This window comes from Budorcas taxicolor, chromosome 10, assembly GCF_023091745.1.
Source record: "Budorcas taxicolor isolate Tak-1 chromosome 10, Takin1.1, whole genome shotgun sequence".
Lineage (NCBI taxonomy): Eukaryota > Metazoa > Chordata > Mammalia > Artiodactyla > Bovidae > Budorcas > Budorcas taxicolor.
In genome coordinates, this window is record NC_068919.1 from 71,369,595 (window position 1) to 71,386,664 (window position 17,070).

General features: G+C 35.3%; 1 protein-coding gene across 1 annotated transcript in view; it reads left to right on the forward strand.

The window, feature by feature from the left end:
• The window catches only part of SLC38A6 (solute carrier family 38 member 6), a 67,523-nt gene that overhangs the window by 21,555 nt on the left and 28,898 nt on the right, over positions 1-17,070 (forward strand). The window contains exons 5-6 of the mRNA XM_052646710.1: positions 2,181-2,220; positions 14,920-14,998. Coding sequence (XP_052502670.1) covers positions 2,181-2,220; positions 14,920-14,998 — 119 coding nt within the window. The remainder of the gene's footprint in view (positions 1-2,180; positions 2,221-14,919; positions 14,999-17,070) is intronic.

A 17,070-nucleotide genomic window follows, 5' to 3' on the forward strand; every position in this document is an offset into this window, starting at 1 on the left:
TTAAAGCACAAAAGAGAATATTTAAATCATGTTATATAATCTCATGGTTTGGATCCTTATAGCCTGAAATTGAACTAAATGGAGACTATGTTACTTTTGAGGGTAAAGGTTTTTGTTAATCATCCTTGGTAATAATTTTTCTTGAAGATCAGGATGTTTGTTATAATTAAGATCAACATCCTGCATCCAGTTTAATCAAGGGAGAAGAAAATGTTATTTATATAAGAAAACTCTCTAATTAATTTAATACAATCTGTGAACATGACTGAGCATCATCACTGTTATTTCACATTAGTATTTCCTTCATTCCTTGGATAGCAGCAGAGTCTACAAGAAGAACATGGATTATTGAGAGTCCCCTTTTCCTATACTCTAGAGTAGCTGCATCATCATTTTGGTATATGCACACAGTTTTTAGTAGGCAGATACACAGACAGAGAATACTGTAAATGAAGAGTTATTTGTTTGTTTAATATTTTCTCTCAACTTCCAGAGTTGGTTTGAAACTTTCCTATTTCCTTCTTCCTAGATGTTATATGAATATAGATCTGACACATGATAGGGTCACATTATTCTGAAATTAAATATTTTTGAAATGATTTGAACTTTTTAAGAAAAATGGTTTAATTGTCTATAAGTGGTTTATGTACTTGCCAGACATTTATTGAGCAAATACCATGTGGCCATGCACTGTACTAGGCACTAGAAAGACGGATAGATGGGTAGATATATTGACTTTCTAGATCAAAAATGCTTCAACTGAGCCAGAAAATGGGGAAATACTCAATACATTGATATTATTGCTTTTTGCAGTATATTCATAGAAAAATTCAAATTTCATGTGTGATTGACAACAGGTATCAATTGCATATGAAAGATGGTGTACAGAAATTTCAGAGAAGTCTTTTCACAAATAACTGTGACATTTTGGAACTAATTTTTAAATGGGTTGACATGTAAAGGTTTTTCTGGGAAATATTAGAATGACAATTATCATATCTTCAAAGACGTCTTGCCAGATGTTTCTATCATTAGCCCTACTTTCCAAGAGCTCTATGTCTTGATAACTTAGTTTGTTCCCAGGATAGGCAAATGGAATTCCTAGGAGAAGAAGGGTGATCTCTTCCCAATCCATGCACGACTGAATGATCTTAGATAGTTAGTCAGCTCCAGACATAAATTGGAGGTACAGATTCACCAAGATTTAAGTGATTGAAAGGCCCAAGTGGAAGCAGAATGTTTAATCATTTCTTCTGAGTGCATCTGATGACCAAGAATGGATAAAGTATCTTGTATTTCCCAGGAATCTCATCAAAGATCACAAGTTAGCAAGCCTCAGGCGTATTTTGTTTGGCTCAAATCTTTTTTTTATTTTTAGGTGATTGCCAACTAAGAGTTATGGCATTTTGAAAGAATTCAGTTTCTGACTTTCCTTGAAAAATCAGAAGATCTAGCTACATTGGATTCACATTCTCACATGTCAGCAACTGGCCAGAGCTGTATAACAGCTGCCCCATTTTGAAAGAGGAGAAATTCTCCAATGTATTACAGTCTTCACTACCTCCTATTGTCTTATACTCAGCCCACTGCATGTTACTGAGTTTGAAATGCTTCAGTATTCAGATATGTGGGCTCTAGAGTTTTCTGCTCTAGAATTAATTTATCCCTGCAACAAGGCTCCCATGTTCAAGGCTTGGTGTTTGCCAAGCTGATACACTCTGAAGATTATGTTTCCTTTTATACAATACAGCATTAGCACAACACACCTCAAGCTGTCTCAGTATGCCTAGCAAAGCGATGTGTTATAACCAGTAAAGAAAAAAAAAAAAAGACCAAATTAAAAAAAATAAGACCAAATAGATTGAATTTCAATTTTTTGGTACTTTGATAACCGTTGATTCTCTAGCTTTTTAACACTTTTAACTGTTTTAAAAATGGCTGCCAAGGAAACCTACAAAAGTGTGCTTTATAGTAACCATGGAACTATTAAAGAAAGCCTTTTTATGTGATGATTATTAGTTTTATATATTACGAATGACTGGCAGAATGTGTTCTTTTCAGTTTCTCTTTACTCAATTTCTGCATCTGTTTTCAAGTCATAGTTATTGAATTTTAATAAAATACCAATACTTTTATATTATTTCCCCTTTCATCTTCTGAGTACATTTGTTCTTTTATAGGTGATGGTGGCGAGCACCATAATAATTCAGAACATTGGAGGTAAGCAATTGAAAGTGTACAGCTTATGTTTAGACGTGGTGGAAATGATTTCCTCCTTTGGTTTCTTGCTTGCTACAGGTCCAGCTGGGAACCTAAACCTCGGTAGACATAGGTATCTCAGAAGCCCTGTGTGTTGACCTATTAGTCTTTCTTTCTTTAAAAGATCCTTTTTAGCAGCCCTTGTAGAACAATAGCTTCTAAATTCAGCTAAACCCTTGCTTTCAATCTTGTTATTAGGTCTGTAACACACCTCTGAAGCACAGGTTTTCTGTAGTTGTGGTAGTGGTGAAGTACAGCTTGGAAAAACTCTCCAGGTGATTCTGGAGTAGTTCCCCTCTATTTTTGTCCTGATCACCTGCTGTGATGTATACTGCTTTAGAAGGAGGGATGTTCCATGGCTGTGAACAGTCATGTGTAGAAAGGCAATCTCCTTTCGTAAGCACAAAATTGAAAGTGACCATGTGGTGTACAAAATAAACAAGCTTTGAGACAAATAAAAAGTATTCTCACATTTTTCAGAATTCCCTATTTTCGCATTAAAAAAAAAATGATCTGGTATCAAGAACTACAGAAACAAAAAGTACTGTTAAGTTAATTATTGATCATTATTGACTAAATGTATTAAACATTTAAATCCAAAATCCTATGGGAATCATGTTTGTATATGTTGTAAAGAAGTTACATCATGCTGAACAATGTCTTAATTTTCTTTTACCATTTACTTGAGTGCTAAATAAATGTTTTTAGTGTAAAGTTAAATACACAGAGTTAATGTGCACCTTGAATCTTTCACAAGATTGTATGGTCAGAGGAAATTTTAATCTTATTTGTTTATCTTATTATTATTTCAGTTTACATTGAGTTCAGCAAAATTCTGTATTTAATTAAGTTCAACAAAATTCCATCTTTAATGAGTTTCTTGGTCAAGGAAAAAATTAGCATTCCAACAATAAATTGTATTTGCCATTGTTTTGGAAATCCTGAACATTCATATTTTAATTCTTTGAATTTTCAGGGCAATATACATATGTGTACTTATATACACACACATAATAATTGAAGGAAAAGAATGCTTTCTTGGATGTCATACCAAATAATTTCCTTTTTAACACACCTACTTCACTCTTCACATTAGAAGTCAGTAACCTGTCTTTTCCCTAATGAATGTAGAAAATGCCATGACTTTAAGATCTACTTTGGAATATTTTGTTTTAGCTAGTATGCTTAAATGTGTCCTGGTAATGTCCCTAACGTGAAAACAATCCCTCATTTTCCTCTCTCTATGATTGTTGTTGTTTAGTCACTAAATTGTGTCCAACTCTCTGGTGACCCCATGGATTGTGGCCCGCCAGGCTCCTCTGTCCATGGGATTTCCCAGAAAAGAGTACTTAGTGAGTTGCCATTTCCTTTTTTTTTTTTTTTGTGAGTTGCCATTTCCTTCGCCAGGGGATCTTCCTGACCCAGAGATCGAACCCATGTCTCTTGCATGGGCAGGTGAATTCTTTACCACTGAACCATCAGGGAAGCCCCTCTGTATGATTACTAAGAACCATCGATCACAGTTTGTATTTTATGGAGAACTTTCAACTCAGGAATTTCGATCTGAATTTGTGGCTATGGCAAATGCCTGCTGCTGTATCCTCAGTATCCTTCACCCAGATCGCTTCCTTGTCCTCTAAGCGGGTATGCAACTGTTATTGTTCCTGATTCTTTTAGCACTTGCTGTTATTAGGTCGAAGTTACCTCTGTATATGCTTTCTTCCCTCACTATTATTATCAGCTCCTCCAAGTCAAGTATTACTCTCATTTTTTTTTGTACTTCTGGAACCTAGCACAATATTTGGGACTTGATAAACCTTTTATTCAACTAAATATTAGCTGAATATAATTTGTATGTGCTGTTTTCAAGTACTTTGTAATATTCTAGCTGTATTTATCAAGAAGACGACCAAAGGGGACTTCTAGACTGATCACTAGGTTTAAATATTTGAAAAGCTGAACATGAAACATGGAAAGATATTAGAGTAATTTAGTATTGTTCTGAAGGGCAGAACTGGTTCTCACGGGTAGAAATCTACAGTGAAGCTGGTTTGGTTTCATTTGAAATACCAAGGTTTGTGATAATGGAAATGTCCTACACTCCTTTGAAAAAGTTCTGGTATTCCTGAAAAAATAGCTTCAGTTCAGTTCAGTTGCTCAGTCATGTCCGACTTTGCGACCCCATGAATCGCAGCACACCAGGCCCCCCGTCCATCACCAACTCCCGGAGTTCACTCAAACTCACGTCCATCGAGTCGGTGATGCCATCCAGCCATCTCATTCTCTGTCGTCCCCTTCTCCTCCTGCCCCCAATCCCTCCCAGCATCAGAGTCTTTTCCAATGAGTCAACTCTTTGCATGAGGTGGCCAAAGTACTGGAGTTTCAGCTTTAGCATCATTGCTTCCAAAGAACACTCAGGACTGATCTCCTTTACAATGGACTGGTTGCATCTCCTTGCAGTCCAAGGGACTCTCAAGAGTCTTCTCCAACACCACAGTTCAAAAGCATCAATTCTTCGGCACTCAGCCTTCTTCACAGTCATACATGACCACAGGAAAAACCATAGCCTTGACTAGGCAGACCTTTGTTGGCAAAGTAATGTCTCTGCCTTGAAATATGCTATCTAGGTTGGTCATAACTTTTCTTCCAAGGAGCAAGCGGCTTTTAATTTCATGGCTGCAATCACCATCTGCAGTGATTTTGGAGCCCAAGAAAATAAAGTCCCTCACTGTTTCCATTGTTTCCCCATCTATTTGCCGTGAAGTGATGGGACCAGATGCCATGATCTTAGTTTTCTGAATGTTGAACTTTAAGCCAACTTTTTCACTCTCCTCTTTCACTTTCATCAAGAGGCTCTTTAGTTCTTCTTAGCTTTCTGCCATAAGGGGGGTGTCATCTGCATATCTGAGGTTATTGATATTTCTCCCGGCAGTCTTGATTCCAGCTTGTGCGTCTTCCAGCCCAGCATGTCTCATGATGTACTCTGCATAGAAGTTAAATAAGCAGGGTGACAATATACAGCCTTGATGTACTCCTTTCGCAATTTGGAACCAGTCTGTTGTTCCATGTCCAGTTCTAACTGTTCCTTCTCAGGAGGCAGGTCAGGTAGTCTGGTATTCCCATCTCTTTAAGACTTTTCCACATTTTGTTGTGATCCACACAGTCAAAGGCTTTGGTGTAGTCAATAAAGCAGAAGTAGATATTTTTCTGTAACTCTTGCTTTTTCAATGATCCAACGGATGTTGGCAATTTGATCTCTGGTTCCTCTGCCTTTTCTAAATCCAGCTTGAACATCTGGAAGTTCACAGTTCACTTACTATTGAAACCTGGCTTGGAGGATTTTGAGCATTACTTAGCTAGCATGTGAGATGAGTGCAATTGTGTGGTAGTTTGAACATTCTTTGGCATTGCCTTTCTTTGGGATTGGAATGGGATTGGGATTGGATTCCGGCATTTGGTGGCAGATAAATCATCAGTTCTTTCAGCTCTAAGTTTGTTGATTTGCTTGCTTTGTTTTAGAAACTTTTTTTTAAAAGTCACTTGAAAGCAGTCACAGAAATTTTTAATGTTCCTCCAATTCAGAAAAGCTGGTAATGCTTATTTAGTTTTTAGAATAATATCCTTGTGATTTTCTTCACATTGTCTGAAATTTTATTTATTGAGAGCCCACTAAGTAATAACTGAAACATATTTTCAAAGCTATTTTTCTATTGTCTTAGCATGCATAAACTATTCCTTTATTAATAGAATAGAAGTGGAAGCTTGCTGTTGGAACAGAACACTGGGTTGGAAGTCAGGTGCCTATTTATTACAGGAAAGTTTCATGGAAGGGTTATACTTGGTTCAAAAGATGATTTGCTTTTTTCTTAGGTATCTTTAACAAGTCAGCCACTATTGCTCTAAAAACTTTCATGGATGCTGTTCTTTTTTCAGAAAGGGGAGTCTCAGTTCTTAGAACTACCCTTTAGGGCAGCTTCTGAGCCTCTGAGGTTAAAGTCTAGGAACTCCAACCTTAAGAAGTAGTTTCTTGATTAACCTAAGTTGGGTCTGTGGAAGCCCTTAACAGTACTAAGCCATGTATGCTTGAGAAGAAACGGCATATTTATTTGGGAGGCTCTTTAACGTTGTACAGATAACTTATTTGATGTTATTTCTTCCAAATGGATTTTGACTTTTTATTAATTGGAGATACATTAGATATTTGTAAGATGATATGAAGTGTATAGAATCAGGTTAAATGTTTGCATCTCTTGCATGCCTACCTGCATATATAATGTAGTTCAGATAGCATTTTTCTAAAGATGGAATATTCATTATTAGTATAAGTGGTCAGAGTTTTTCAGTGATTGTTTAGAAATGAGAAATAATATAATAAATTATCTTTAGGTCAGGCCTATACTTGACACTTTATACTTAACAGCAACACTTCAGGGTGGATGATATTATCCTCATTTTACAGAGGATGAGATCAGTGCTCAGAGGGGATAAGTGACTTGCTTACCTTTACCCTTTAATAAAGCCAGGACTGAAATCTCACTTTGTCTACTTCTAAAGGCTTTGTTTTTTCTGCTCTGATTTAGTAAATGTTGAAAAGCTATGAAAAGATTAAATGTTGAGGACTTTAAAAGCTCCTTGGGGACAGGAACTATGTGTTTTCATTTGTTTTCCTAACTTGACCTAGTTTCTGGTAGAGGAACTCAATAAATAATTTTGTTGAATGAATGAGATAATTAAAAAATTCTATTTAAAAACCTAAGATTTTGCCTTAAAAAGACAGTTTTATATACCATATAAATGATAGAAAATGAATGTCCATAGTGTTTAGAATTATATGAAAAATAAAAGGTTGAAAATATTGAGGAAAGCTAGATCTAATTTATGTAAAATAGAAAATGAAAAGTATTTTAAAATCTGCTACTTTTGCGTTAGGTAGTCATATCTCAGATTAATGCTTCCTGGCTCTTTTATTCTTTGTAACACTTAAACATTTCTCAGTTTTCTTGAGATTCTATGTCCCTGATGAATCTATGAGAAAAGGAAACAGGGCCTTTAGAAGCAAGATGATCATGGATCAAGCAAAATTTTCCTTAATCAATATTTGTTTCATGAATCTTTCAGTAAGACTCAGTTTATCCCCTACATCTTTGTATTCCGTGTCTATAAGTAACTTGTTCATTCATTTAGGTTTTTAAGTACCTAGCACTTGGTATTTAGTAAGTCTTATTTGTGTGTAAGTCTTATGTGCTGAAGGAAGAACAAGCTGGAATCAAGATTTCTGGGAGAAATATCAATAACCTCAGATATGCAGATGACTGCATATGTTAGAGCAGAAAGTGAAGAGGAACTAAAAAGCCTCTTGATGAAAGTGAAAGAGGAGAGTGAAAAAGTTGGCTTAAAGCTCAATATTCAGAAAACTAAGATCATGGCATATAGCAGAAAGTGAAGAGGAACTAAAAAGCCTCTTGATGAAAGTGAAAGAGGAGAGTGAAAAAGTTGACTTAAAGTTCAACATTCAGAAAACTAAGATCATAGCATCTGGTCCCATCACTTCATGGCAAATAGATGGGGAAACAGTGGAAACAGTGGCAGATTTTATTTTTTTTTAGGTTCCAAAATCACTGTAGATGGTGATTGCAGCCATGAAATTAAAAGATGCTTACTCCTTGGAAGGAAAGTTATGGCCAACCTAGATAGCATATTCAAAAGCAGAGACATTACTTTGCCAACAAAGGTCTGCCTAGTCAAGGCTATGGTTTTTCCAGTGGTCATGTATGGATGTGAGAGTTGGACTGTGAAGAAGGCTGAGTGCCGAAGAATTGATGCTTTTGAACTGTGGTGTTGGAGAAGACTCTTGAGAGTCCCTTGGACTGCAAGGAGATCCAACCAGTCCATTGTAAAGGAGATCAGTCCTGAGTGTTCTTTGGAAGGAATGATGCTAACGCTGAAACTCCAGTACTTTGGCTACCTCATGCAAAGAGTTGACTCATTGGAAAAGACTCTGATGCTGGGAGGGATTAGGGGCAGGAGGAGAAAGACAACAAGAGGATGAGATGGCTGGATGGCATCACTGACTCAGTGGACATGAGTTTGAGTGAACTCTGGGAGTTGATGATGGACAGGGAGGCCTGGTGTGCTGCAATTCATGGGGTCGCAGAGTCGGACACGACTGGGCTACTGAACTGAACTGAAGTCTTATTTATTATAGGAAGAAAGTAAGGAATAAGAGAAGGGGGAAGAGAAGGAAAAGCCAGCAACCTGGCTTGGAACGCCTTTAAAAGGAAGATCAACTGAGAAGAGAAGACCACACAGAATGCATAAGTAAGCATATGGTTTCTTTAGGGAAGAATCTACTGTCAGAACTTCACAGAAAATCTTTTTTTCCCCAATATCAATCACACACCAAGTATTAGTCACAGAGAACTAGTGTGGTCTAACAAATAGATTGGAAAAGTCTACTGTCTTTGAAAAATCTCTGAACTTTATGATAGAAAAAAAAATATGACTCATTAAATTTAGTACTCTTATTCTTAGGATTATGGAAACTGTTACCTTTAGAAAATGGAGAGCCACATGGTAAAATACTTCTTAGAAGCAGTTCCTGATAGATTCCCAACACTGATGAATTGGGGTCCCAAAACAGACCAGAGCCAGAGAGAGCCTCCAGCTGCCTAGTGCCTCAGGCACCAGAGGGACATTTGCCGAGATCGTTGCTTAGACACAAAGTCAGAAAAGAAGCATCTGGAAGTTTTAATATTTAATGCTGTTACAGGGAAGAGAACTCTGGCTGAGGGCTTGAATTTAGTGGACTATAAGGAAAAGGATTAAGAACTGTAATAGCAAATAAGTACAGGTTTCCATATAGTTCCTCTAATTTTGCTGGATTATGAGAGTCCTTTCCTAAAAACCAAGGTAAGTAGTTAGTTCCATATGTGCTTGCATTTGCGTTAGGTTTGCGATAGAACACTCAGTTAGCTAAAATATCCTAGAAATCAAGCAGGAGACTCAAATCATCTTTACTTAAGCTAAGAGAAAGTCCTATTAACTCTGATGAGTACGTGGTAAAAGTGAAGGTAATTGGTGTTTCTGATCTTGTCTCTTGCCCAACTCAAAACGCAGGGTGAGTGGCTCCTAGGAGTATGTTAAATTCTTATTTTTCTCTTCTGAAATATGAAGGTCCACTGTTGATGGCATATTCTTTCCTTAGTTGTTTAAAAGAGAATAAAGATTGAATCACTGCTGCATATTGTGAAAAGAGAACCCTAAATATTAGATTTACTGAAACTTCCGGAAATTGCCATAATGACCCAGATTTTCCAGGCTGACAGAGAACCACAGATCTACTCTGGCAGCCTTGATTCACACCTCAGTTTGGGAATCTCAACTTTAAGAGCAACTCAGAGCCCTTTTATGTGGTCAAGTGGCACAGTTTCTAAGTCTCATAAACAGAAAGGTATAAATAAGATCATTCTTAGTTGAGAATTATAAAAATGCCAAATTCTCAGTATTTTTCAAAATTGTGTTGTAATATTAAATTAGAAACATTTTGGCTTTACTTTATTCCTGAAAAAAAAGTTGTTGCTATTTTGTCTTGGTAAGACATGGAAGCCTTAGAAGTACTAGTTTGTACTATCACCTGGGAAATAGGGGTTGGGCGTGCTGTTACAATGCCATCTGCTGGTCAGCTCATCCGTAGTCTTTTTTGAGGCCTGAATAGTATTGTCTGGAAATTCTGGAAAGCTCTGTCTTAGAGTAGAAGAAATAGAGGAATTTTGGAGGGGAAATCTTTCTCAAAAGTCTTTCCTTTGACAAAATTTACTGGTTACATGTCACTTTAAAAATGTTTTTGAAAATAATGTATTTCTTAATAAAAAGTTTTATTGAAGTTTAATTATGGGGGTTTCAGGACAGTAAATATTCTGGTCAGTTTTTATTCAAGTTTAAGATCTTGATAGATGATAAAACAAATATGTATATTTTCCTAGGGTTATGGAAGGGAAAAGTTCCTCCATATATTTTTGATTTCCATTTGTACATGAAGTAGGGAAATGACCTTATTTTCAATTTTTTTTTTAAATCTTTTTTTAAAAAGAGAGATTCTGTTGTGCCCTGTGTTGAGCGGGAATAGCCTTTCAGTGGCATTTTGGACATATAGTAGGAACGCCAGGTTAGTAAGACACATTGAAGAGAATAAACCAGTTGCTATCCATGACCGAAAACATGTTTGAAGTAAAACTGAATCTCTTTTAGAAGGAAAGGCAAACTTGTTATTTCCTCCCCCAGTTCATCTGTGTAGAACTGGCTGACTAATCCCTGAAGAAGTTGCTGAACTTTTTCCAAGTGCTGAAAAACCTAATTCTGTCTTAAAAATAGAGCTGTGCAATCTAAACCTTCATACATGTATTTTAAATGTTTAACAAAAAGGATAATTGTTTTTGTAAACTAATGGTTTCTTAGGTCCAAACTCCAGTTGAAATCTCCAAACTCCAATTTGTCTTCTCTTTTGCTTTTTTTGAGGAGTGCTGGGAAGAGTAGCCTATGAGAGAATAGGGTTTGTCGGAAGAGGGATTGATTTTTGTTATATATTTTTTTCAATTTCAGGGTAGTGTTAATATCTCAGATATGTGAGAATAGGACACTTTCTCTTCTGAACTACAATAATAGCTGTGGATAAAATAGAATCATCATGGTAAATCCAGCAGAGTCCTATCATGAGATTCTTTGGCTTGTCTGAGGCATGTTGACTAATCACTTTACCAAATCAGCTATAAAACTGAAATGAAAATACAGGTCAGAGTGAAACAAACATTTTAAGTGTTTTTAGCACTTCTAACTTAGGTTCTGTGTTACAGAAATTCTTTGTTTTCTTTGAATGCAACTGTGAAACTCAGCATTCAGAAACAATTTATTGTTTAAATGGTGATGAAAAAAGAGTAATTCTGGGGAGTGCTCCTTTTGGTAGACCTTTCTTATTTTTCTTTGCTGTGGTGGATTTCTTCTTCACTTTGCTTCTCTGCACTTTCTTATAGTGTAACAGTTAATAGAGTAGATTTCTCAAGCCAGACGGGCTGTTTCCACCATCACTATCCTGGGCAGGTTAACTCACCGAGTCTCCATTTCCTCATCTGTGAAATAAAGAATATCTGCCTCACAGGTTTGTGGTGAAGAAATAAATGTAAAGGAGAAAGTAACCTGTAAATCACTTGGAATAGGCATCCTAAGCCCCCACCCCAATGTTGCTCTTCTTGTAATTCTCCTCTTCCAGAAGAGTGCTTTCCCCTTTTGTGCTTTTGACATCTCTCCCCTCAGCCTCCATGCTCCCAACTCAAGTGTTTCTGTTTATGATTAGATCAACCAATATTAATACCTTACCACTTGCTATTGCCTAATCAAATTTTACCCTGTTTTAGTCTTTTCTTAATGTACAGTTGCTTCTCCTCATGGTTTGTATAAAATACTTTCAACTCCTGTGTTTTGATTAAGTTGACAGATTTTTATTTCCTTCCTAGGGCAGTTTCTATTAAATGAGTTCTGTTAGTTAGGTTTAAAACAAGGGAGAAAAGAATAGCTATTTAGTTAATGTGGTGAAACTAAATGATTTATAATGGCTGAATACCCGTCACTAAGGTATGTCTTCTAGCCCTAATTCTGGCTTTGGCGGTATGGAGAACCACTTAACTATAGCCATGGCTTTTGTGGATGACCCTGCTCCAGCTATTATTTAGAGGACAACATGGTGTGTGTTGTATTAGGAGTCCATGCTGTGTATCGATGTCAGCAAAAATCATTTACAAATTCTTGCTTATGACCTGTCTGTCAGATAAGTCCTTAAACACTTCCTTATGCTATTAATAGAACACATTGAGATGAAAGGTGTGGCAGGCAACTTTTGGAGCATTGCAGGCAGATTCTTTACCAACTGAGCTATCAGGGAAGCCATTGGAAAAAACAGTGGATACATAAGCATTCCTATTGATTTCATATTTTTGAAGCTTTTCCACTTTATTTTATTGAGCTGATTATTCTTTTTATGTAAATCTAATTAAGATGTATTCCTAACTTAATGTATATTTATAATATGTTAAGGTGCCAGTCCTTGCATGCAAGTTTACTTGTGGCTAGGAAAAAATAATCTACACAGTGAAAAGAGTGGTATCTTTCTTTGTTTCATCAGTGGAGTTTCCCCTCACATGAGCTCTGTGGTTTTGTAGCTCTGAAAACACCAGCATTCTCTAAGAAAGGAGCAATATTTTACATGTTTTGTTATATTTACATCTTGTATGCTGAGACTCTTTTTGAGAGAGAAAAATGTTTGATGAGTTCATATTTCTTGAAATATACATGATTCTCCAGACTGAAATCTAATGAAATAGGACTCCCATTTGAAAATGAAAGAGTTAAGGCTCCAACAGAGGATAAACGTGATCAAATGATTAGCCAGGGGCTAATAGAAATTCTGGGAAGAATGACAGATTGTATATTAGGAAGAAATAGGATCTCATATTCATTGAAGCTTTTTACAACTAAAGATCTAAAAGAAATAATAGAAAATTACTGAAAGAGATGAATGTCTGAAACCTTAGTAAAGCATGTGGTATTGGATTAATCCAAGCAAGAAAGACTGATGGACAGATAATAAATTACATTGTGTAGGAAGTCTGCATTCCTTGTTTTAAAGGTACTTTTGTCTTTTTTTTCCTTGAAAGATATATTTAAGTAGCCCTAGGCCAGTTTCAGAAAATTCAGTTCATGATTTTCATCATCACACCATATGTGTATGATTCTTTGGAATAGATAAAGTATTACAAACAAAGACCCCCAAATTCTTGAGTGGAGAAGGTTAATCTAAACCTTCCTTCTGTTCTGTACCAAACTGGTAGCATTTTTCCATATGAGAATATGAATGACTTAGAATATCTTTCCACATACAATTAATTGTGATGTCCCATAACTAACAAAGCATTTGAAGAAACATGCTGTACTTCTGCTGACTAAAAGGCTTTGTTTCAACAGTTGTACTTCCGCTGGGAAAAAAGAAATGGTCATAAACTGCAAAGTGTGAATATGTGTATTTTCACTGAAGAGAAGTGACCATTAACTGCTCTAAATTTTACTTTGCCATAGGTACATGTTATTTTATTTAAAAAAAAATGAGAGTGTATGTGTTTATATGTGTAAGCATTGCCTATCTTCATATAAACTTATACACAAACTAGTATATAACCTTTTTTCCCCCAGGGTTGAGCAGTCATGCAGCACTGTAATAATTGTGAAGCTCAGCTACTTTTATATTTGTTGGTTGAAAAATATACATTCTTTTTTTTAAGCTCTTTGAGCTTTTCAATCAGTTTTTCCTCAGATTTTTGCCATTCAGACTTGGCATTCATTTATGTTCTTGGTTTTGTAGGTCCAAGGAGAAAGTGAAATGTTTCCTGAAATATAAATAAGTAATAAAGTTAACATGCACACAGAGTGCTCTCTATTCTTCATGGACATATTCTTGTTGGCTCTTTTTAAATATATACTTAATCTCTAGGGGAAACAGAGATTATTACTCTGTTAAACTGACTCCAGATCATCTGGGTTTCTGTACGTTACTTAAGCATTTAAGTTTAAGCTCAATTATTTACATATAAATGAGTTCTCTATTCTGTAACCATATGAAAACATTTCCCAGTGTGGGATGGAAGGTTTATAAGATGTGAGGTTTTTTTTTTTTTTTAATAGCTACACCAGAAATAGGATCATTATTAAAATGCTGTAAAAGCAGGTTATTTCTTGAATCCTGTCTGATAGAATGTGAGAAATAATGCTAACTTTGGGTTTTATTTACATAATATAAAGGAGCCCTGTTAATAAAACAGAATAATAATTGTAAGTTTTGTCCCTTTAATGTGCTTAATAATTTCAATTGAATCTTTTCTTATCTGTTTTGGAGAGTAATTTAAAATGTAACTCATTTTGCATTTTGCTATTGTTTTATAATAGCGTGAGTCCAAAGTGTGTGTGGAAGGACAGTAGCAGAGAAAGAGAAGAAGTGAGACTACTGGCCAGAGGTCTCTCTCTAATAAGCAAGAACAAATAATCAGATTTATTAGCTATACTTATTTATCTCTTATTTCTATATCAATTGTTGCTAAACCAATCTCTAATGCCTTGTACTGGGAGATAGCATTAAGAGTTTTTGTCTAGCTTCACGGGAAGATCCCCTGGACTAGGAAATAACAACCCATTCCAGTAGTCTTGCCTGGAAAGTTTCCATGGACAGAGAAGCTTGGTGGGCTACAGCCCATGGGGTCACAAAGAGTCAGACACGACTGAGCATGCACGTACGCATGCACACACACATGCAAAATTTTGTTTCTAAGTGGGTTGTAATCAAGAACCTTTCTCTTACCTAAATCTTTTGCCTTGAACTTGAAATGTAAACAAAAGATACCTAATGAGCTTACCAATTATTCTTCTCTACAAAGGATATTAATTATTTATCTTTATTTATCTCCATTCCTGGTATGTATCTTTCTTTGAGGACAGTGCAGTATGAATTAATCTTCTACATGCTGTCATAGCCCAAATCGGTATCTGTGTTTCTAAATAAGATTGTTCTGTAAATGGTTAAAAGTTATAGGATTCTAATAGGAACTCTTTTTATTCTGTCTGCAGCTATGTCATCTTATCTTTTAATCATTAAAACAGAACTTCCTGCTACTATTTCAGAATTTTTATCTGGAGACTACAGTGGGTAAGAAAAAGTATTTCACATTGTATTCATTTATTTATTAATTCAATAAATATCTATTAAGCCCTTTTGTGAAATAAGGTAAATGTAGTTCCTGCCCTCAAGACACGTACAAAGTTATGCAGAGACAGTGGTCCTGGAGAAGGAACCCCTGCAGACCGTTCATGGTAACGATTATGTGCAGAACAATGGTCTGTGAACCCTCTGACAGGCCAGTGGCAATCCCTGCTTTCCATGGGGGCACGAAAGAGCAGGACAAGTATGAGCCAGCTCTTAGAGAAGAGTAGAGGAGAAATTTCTGGATATGAAAGATTGGTTGGAGGAGCCGGGAGGCTGAAAGCACTGACGGTAAAGGTCTTAAAGGAGGGGAGCAGATAATCCTGCTGTCACTTTTCAGCAAACCACAGTGATAAAGAGAAATCAGAGAGAGAAAGTTACAGTGTACTTGTGTAAAATCCTGTTATAAAGCATTATTGGAAAAAAAATTGTTTCATTTCCTGTTTCTAACAGTATTATATATAATACTAAACCATGTTATACTGCTCTTCTCCTTTCTTTTTTTTTTTTTTTTTTATAAAAACACTGGGTTCTAAAGACTATTAACTCATCTTTTTTTATGAAGAAAAAACTCCAAATTAATTATAGTTTTCCTCTTACTATATATAACATGAAATTTTGAGAAAAACAAACTTGAAAGAGCTGAATGAATCCTTTCAATTGTCATCAAATTAATTCATGTAATTTCTAAATCACAACACCAAAACCCATCAGACTTTTTGATTTAAATATTTGGTTGTTTTGCTCCAATATTTTGTTCCAACTTCTTCTGGATTGCAGGGCAAGTTTTCAAAATTGAGTTTTAGCTTTTACAAGTTGACTTCCATGAAAGAATTCTACTTAGACAACTACAAATACATATTTATAAGAAAAATATGATATAGTTTAGATCTGAATAGGAACTATCAAGATAATGTGAAAAGGTAAGAAGTCCTTACTGATTTTTCATCGTTGGAAGATGTGCTTTTGTATAGTACTTCACAGTTTAGAAAGTTTCCATATTCATTGTCACATCTGATACTTAGAGCTACCTTGTTTTATTTGTAGCTTTATCTAGTTTTAAGTTTTATGCTCTTATTTTGATAAACAATTGCTAAATGACACACCTATGTAAAATTTGCTTTTACATTTGGTGTAAAAAATAATGAGGATAACTTCTATTACTTAAGAAATTCTATGCCATAAATTTCCATTATAATTTAGGGCTAAGAAACTCAAAGCAATAAGAGGTAAAATGAAGAATGTTAGGCTAAGAGTAAGGAAACATGTGTTCTATTCATTTCATATTCAGTAATCTCAGGAAATTAATTTAACTTCTTTGGCCATATAACTTAATTTTTAGCCTGAGGTTTCTTTATCTGGTGTAATGGTGGTACTGGTATTGCCTTCTTAACAAAGTTGTTGGGATGACCAAATAAGATATTATACATATACATGGTTTTGTAAGCTGATAGCATAATGTAAATGTGGGAAATCAAGCAACTCCATAATGTTGTATGTCAGTTACAACTCAGTTTTTAAAAAGAAATTGCAATAATAATAACTGTATAAAGGTGGTTTTTCCCTATTTGCTCTAACTGCCAGAAAGGTCAAAGTCAAATTTGAATGTATGGCATTAACTGTGTTAATCTTAATAGTTGTCACATGTGTTCTCCTTTTTCTTGATCCTGAGTTTGGTTACTTCTATCTACTTTTTTTATGTCATATGTCTTGGCGGAAAGAAGAGGGACAAAAATACATATAAAGTTTTAGAAATAATTAAGGTAGTATGTGACAGAAATTCTATTAAAACTTAGGTCTTCTTTCTTTAAAAGTGATACTTTTACCATAGCGTCATTTTAAATCAGTTATCATTTTCTTATTTTCTCTAATTTGTTTAAAGAAATAAATAAAAAGTAACTCCCATCTTATTCATATTAGTAGAAAATTGATCAGTTATTTTTACATCAGAAATGAAATTTTTAAAACTGTATATACTTCAAAATACTGTGAACAGTTTGCAACATCTGTTATAATGT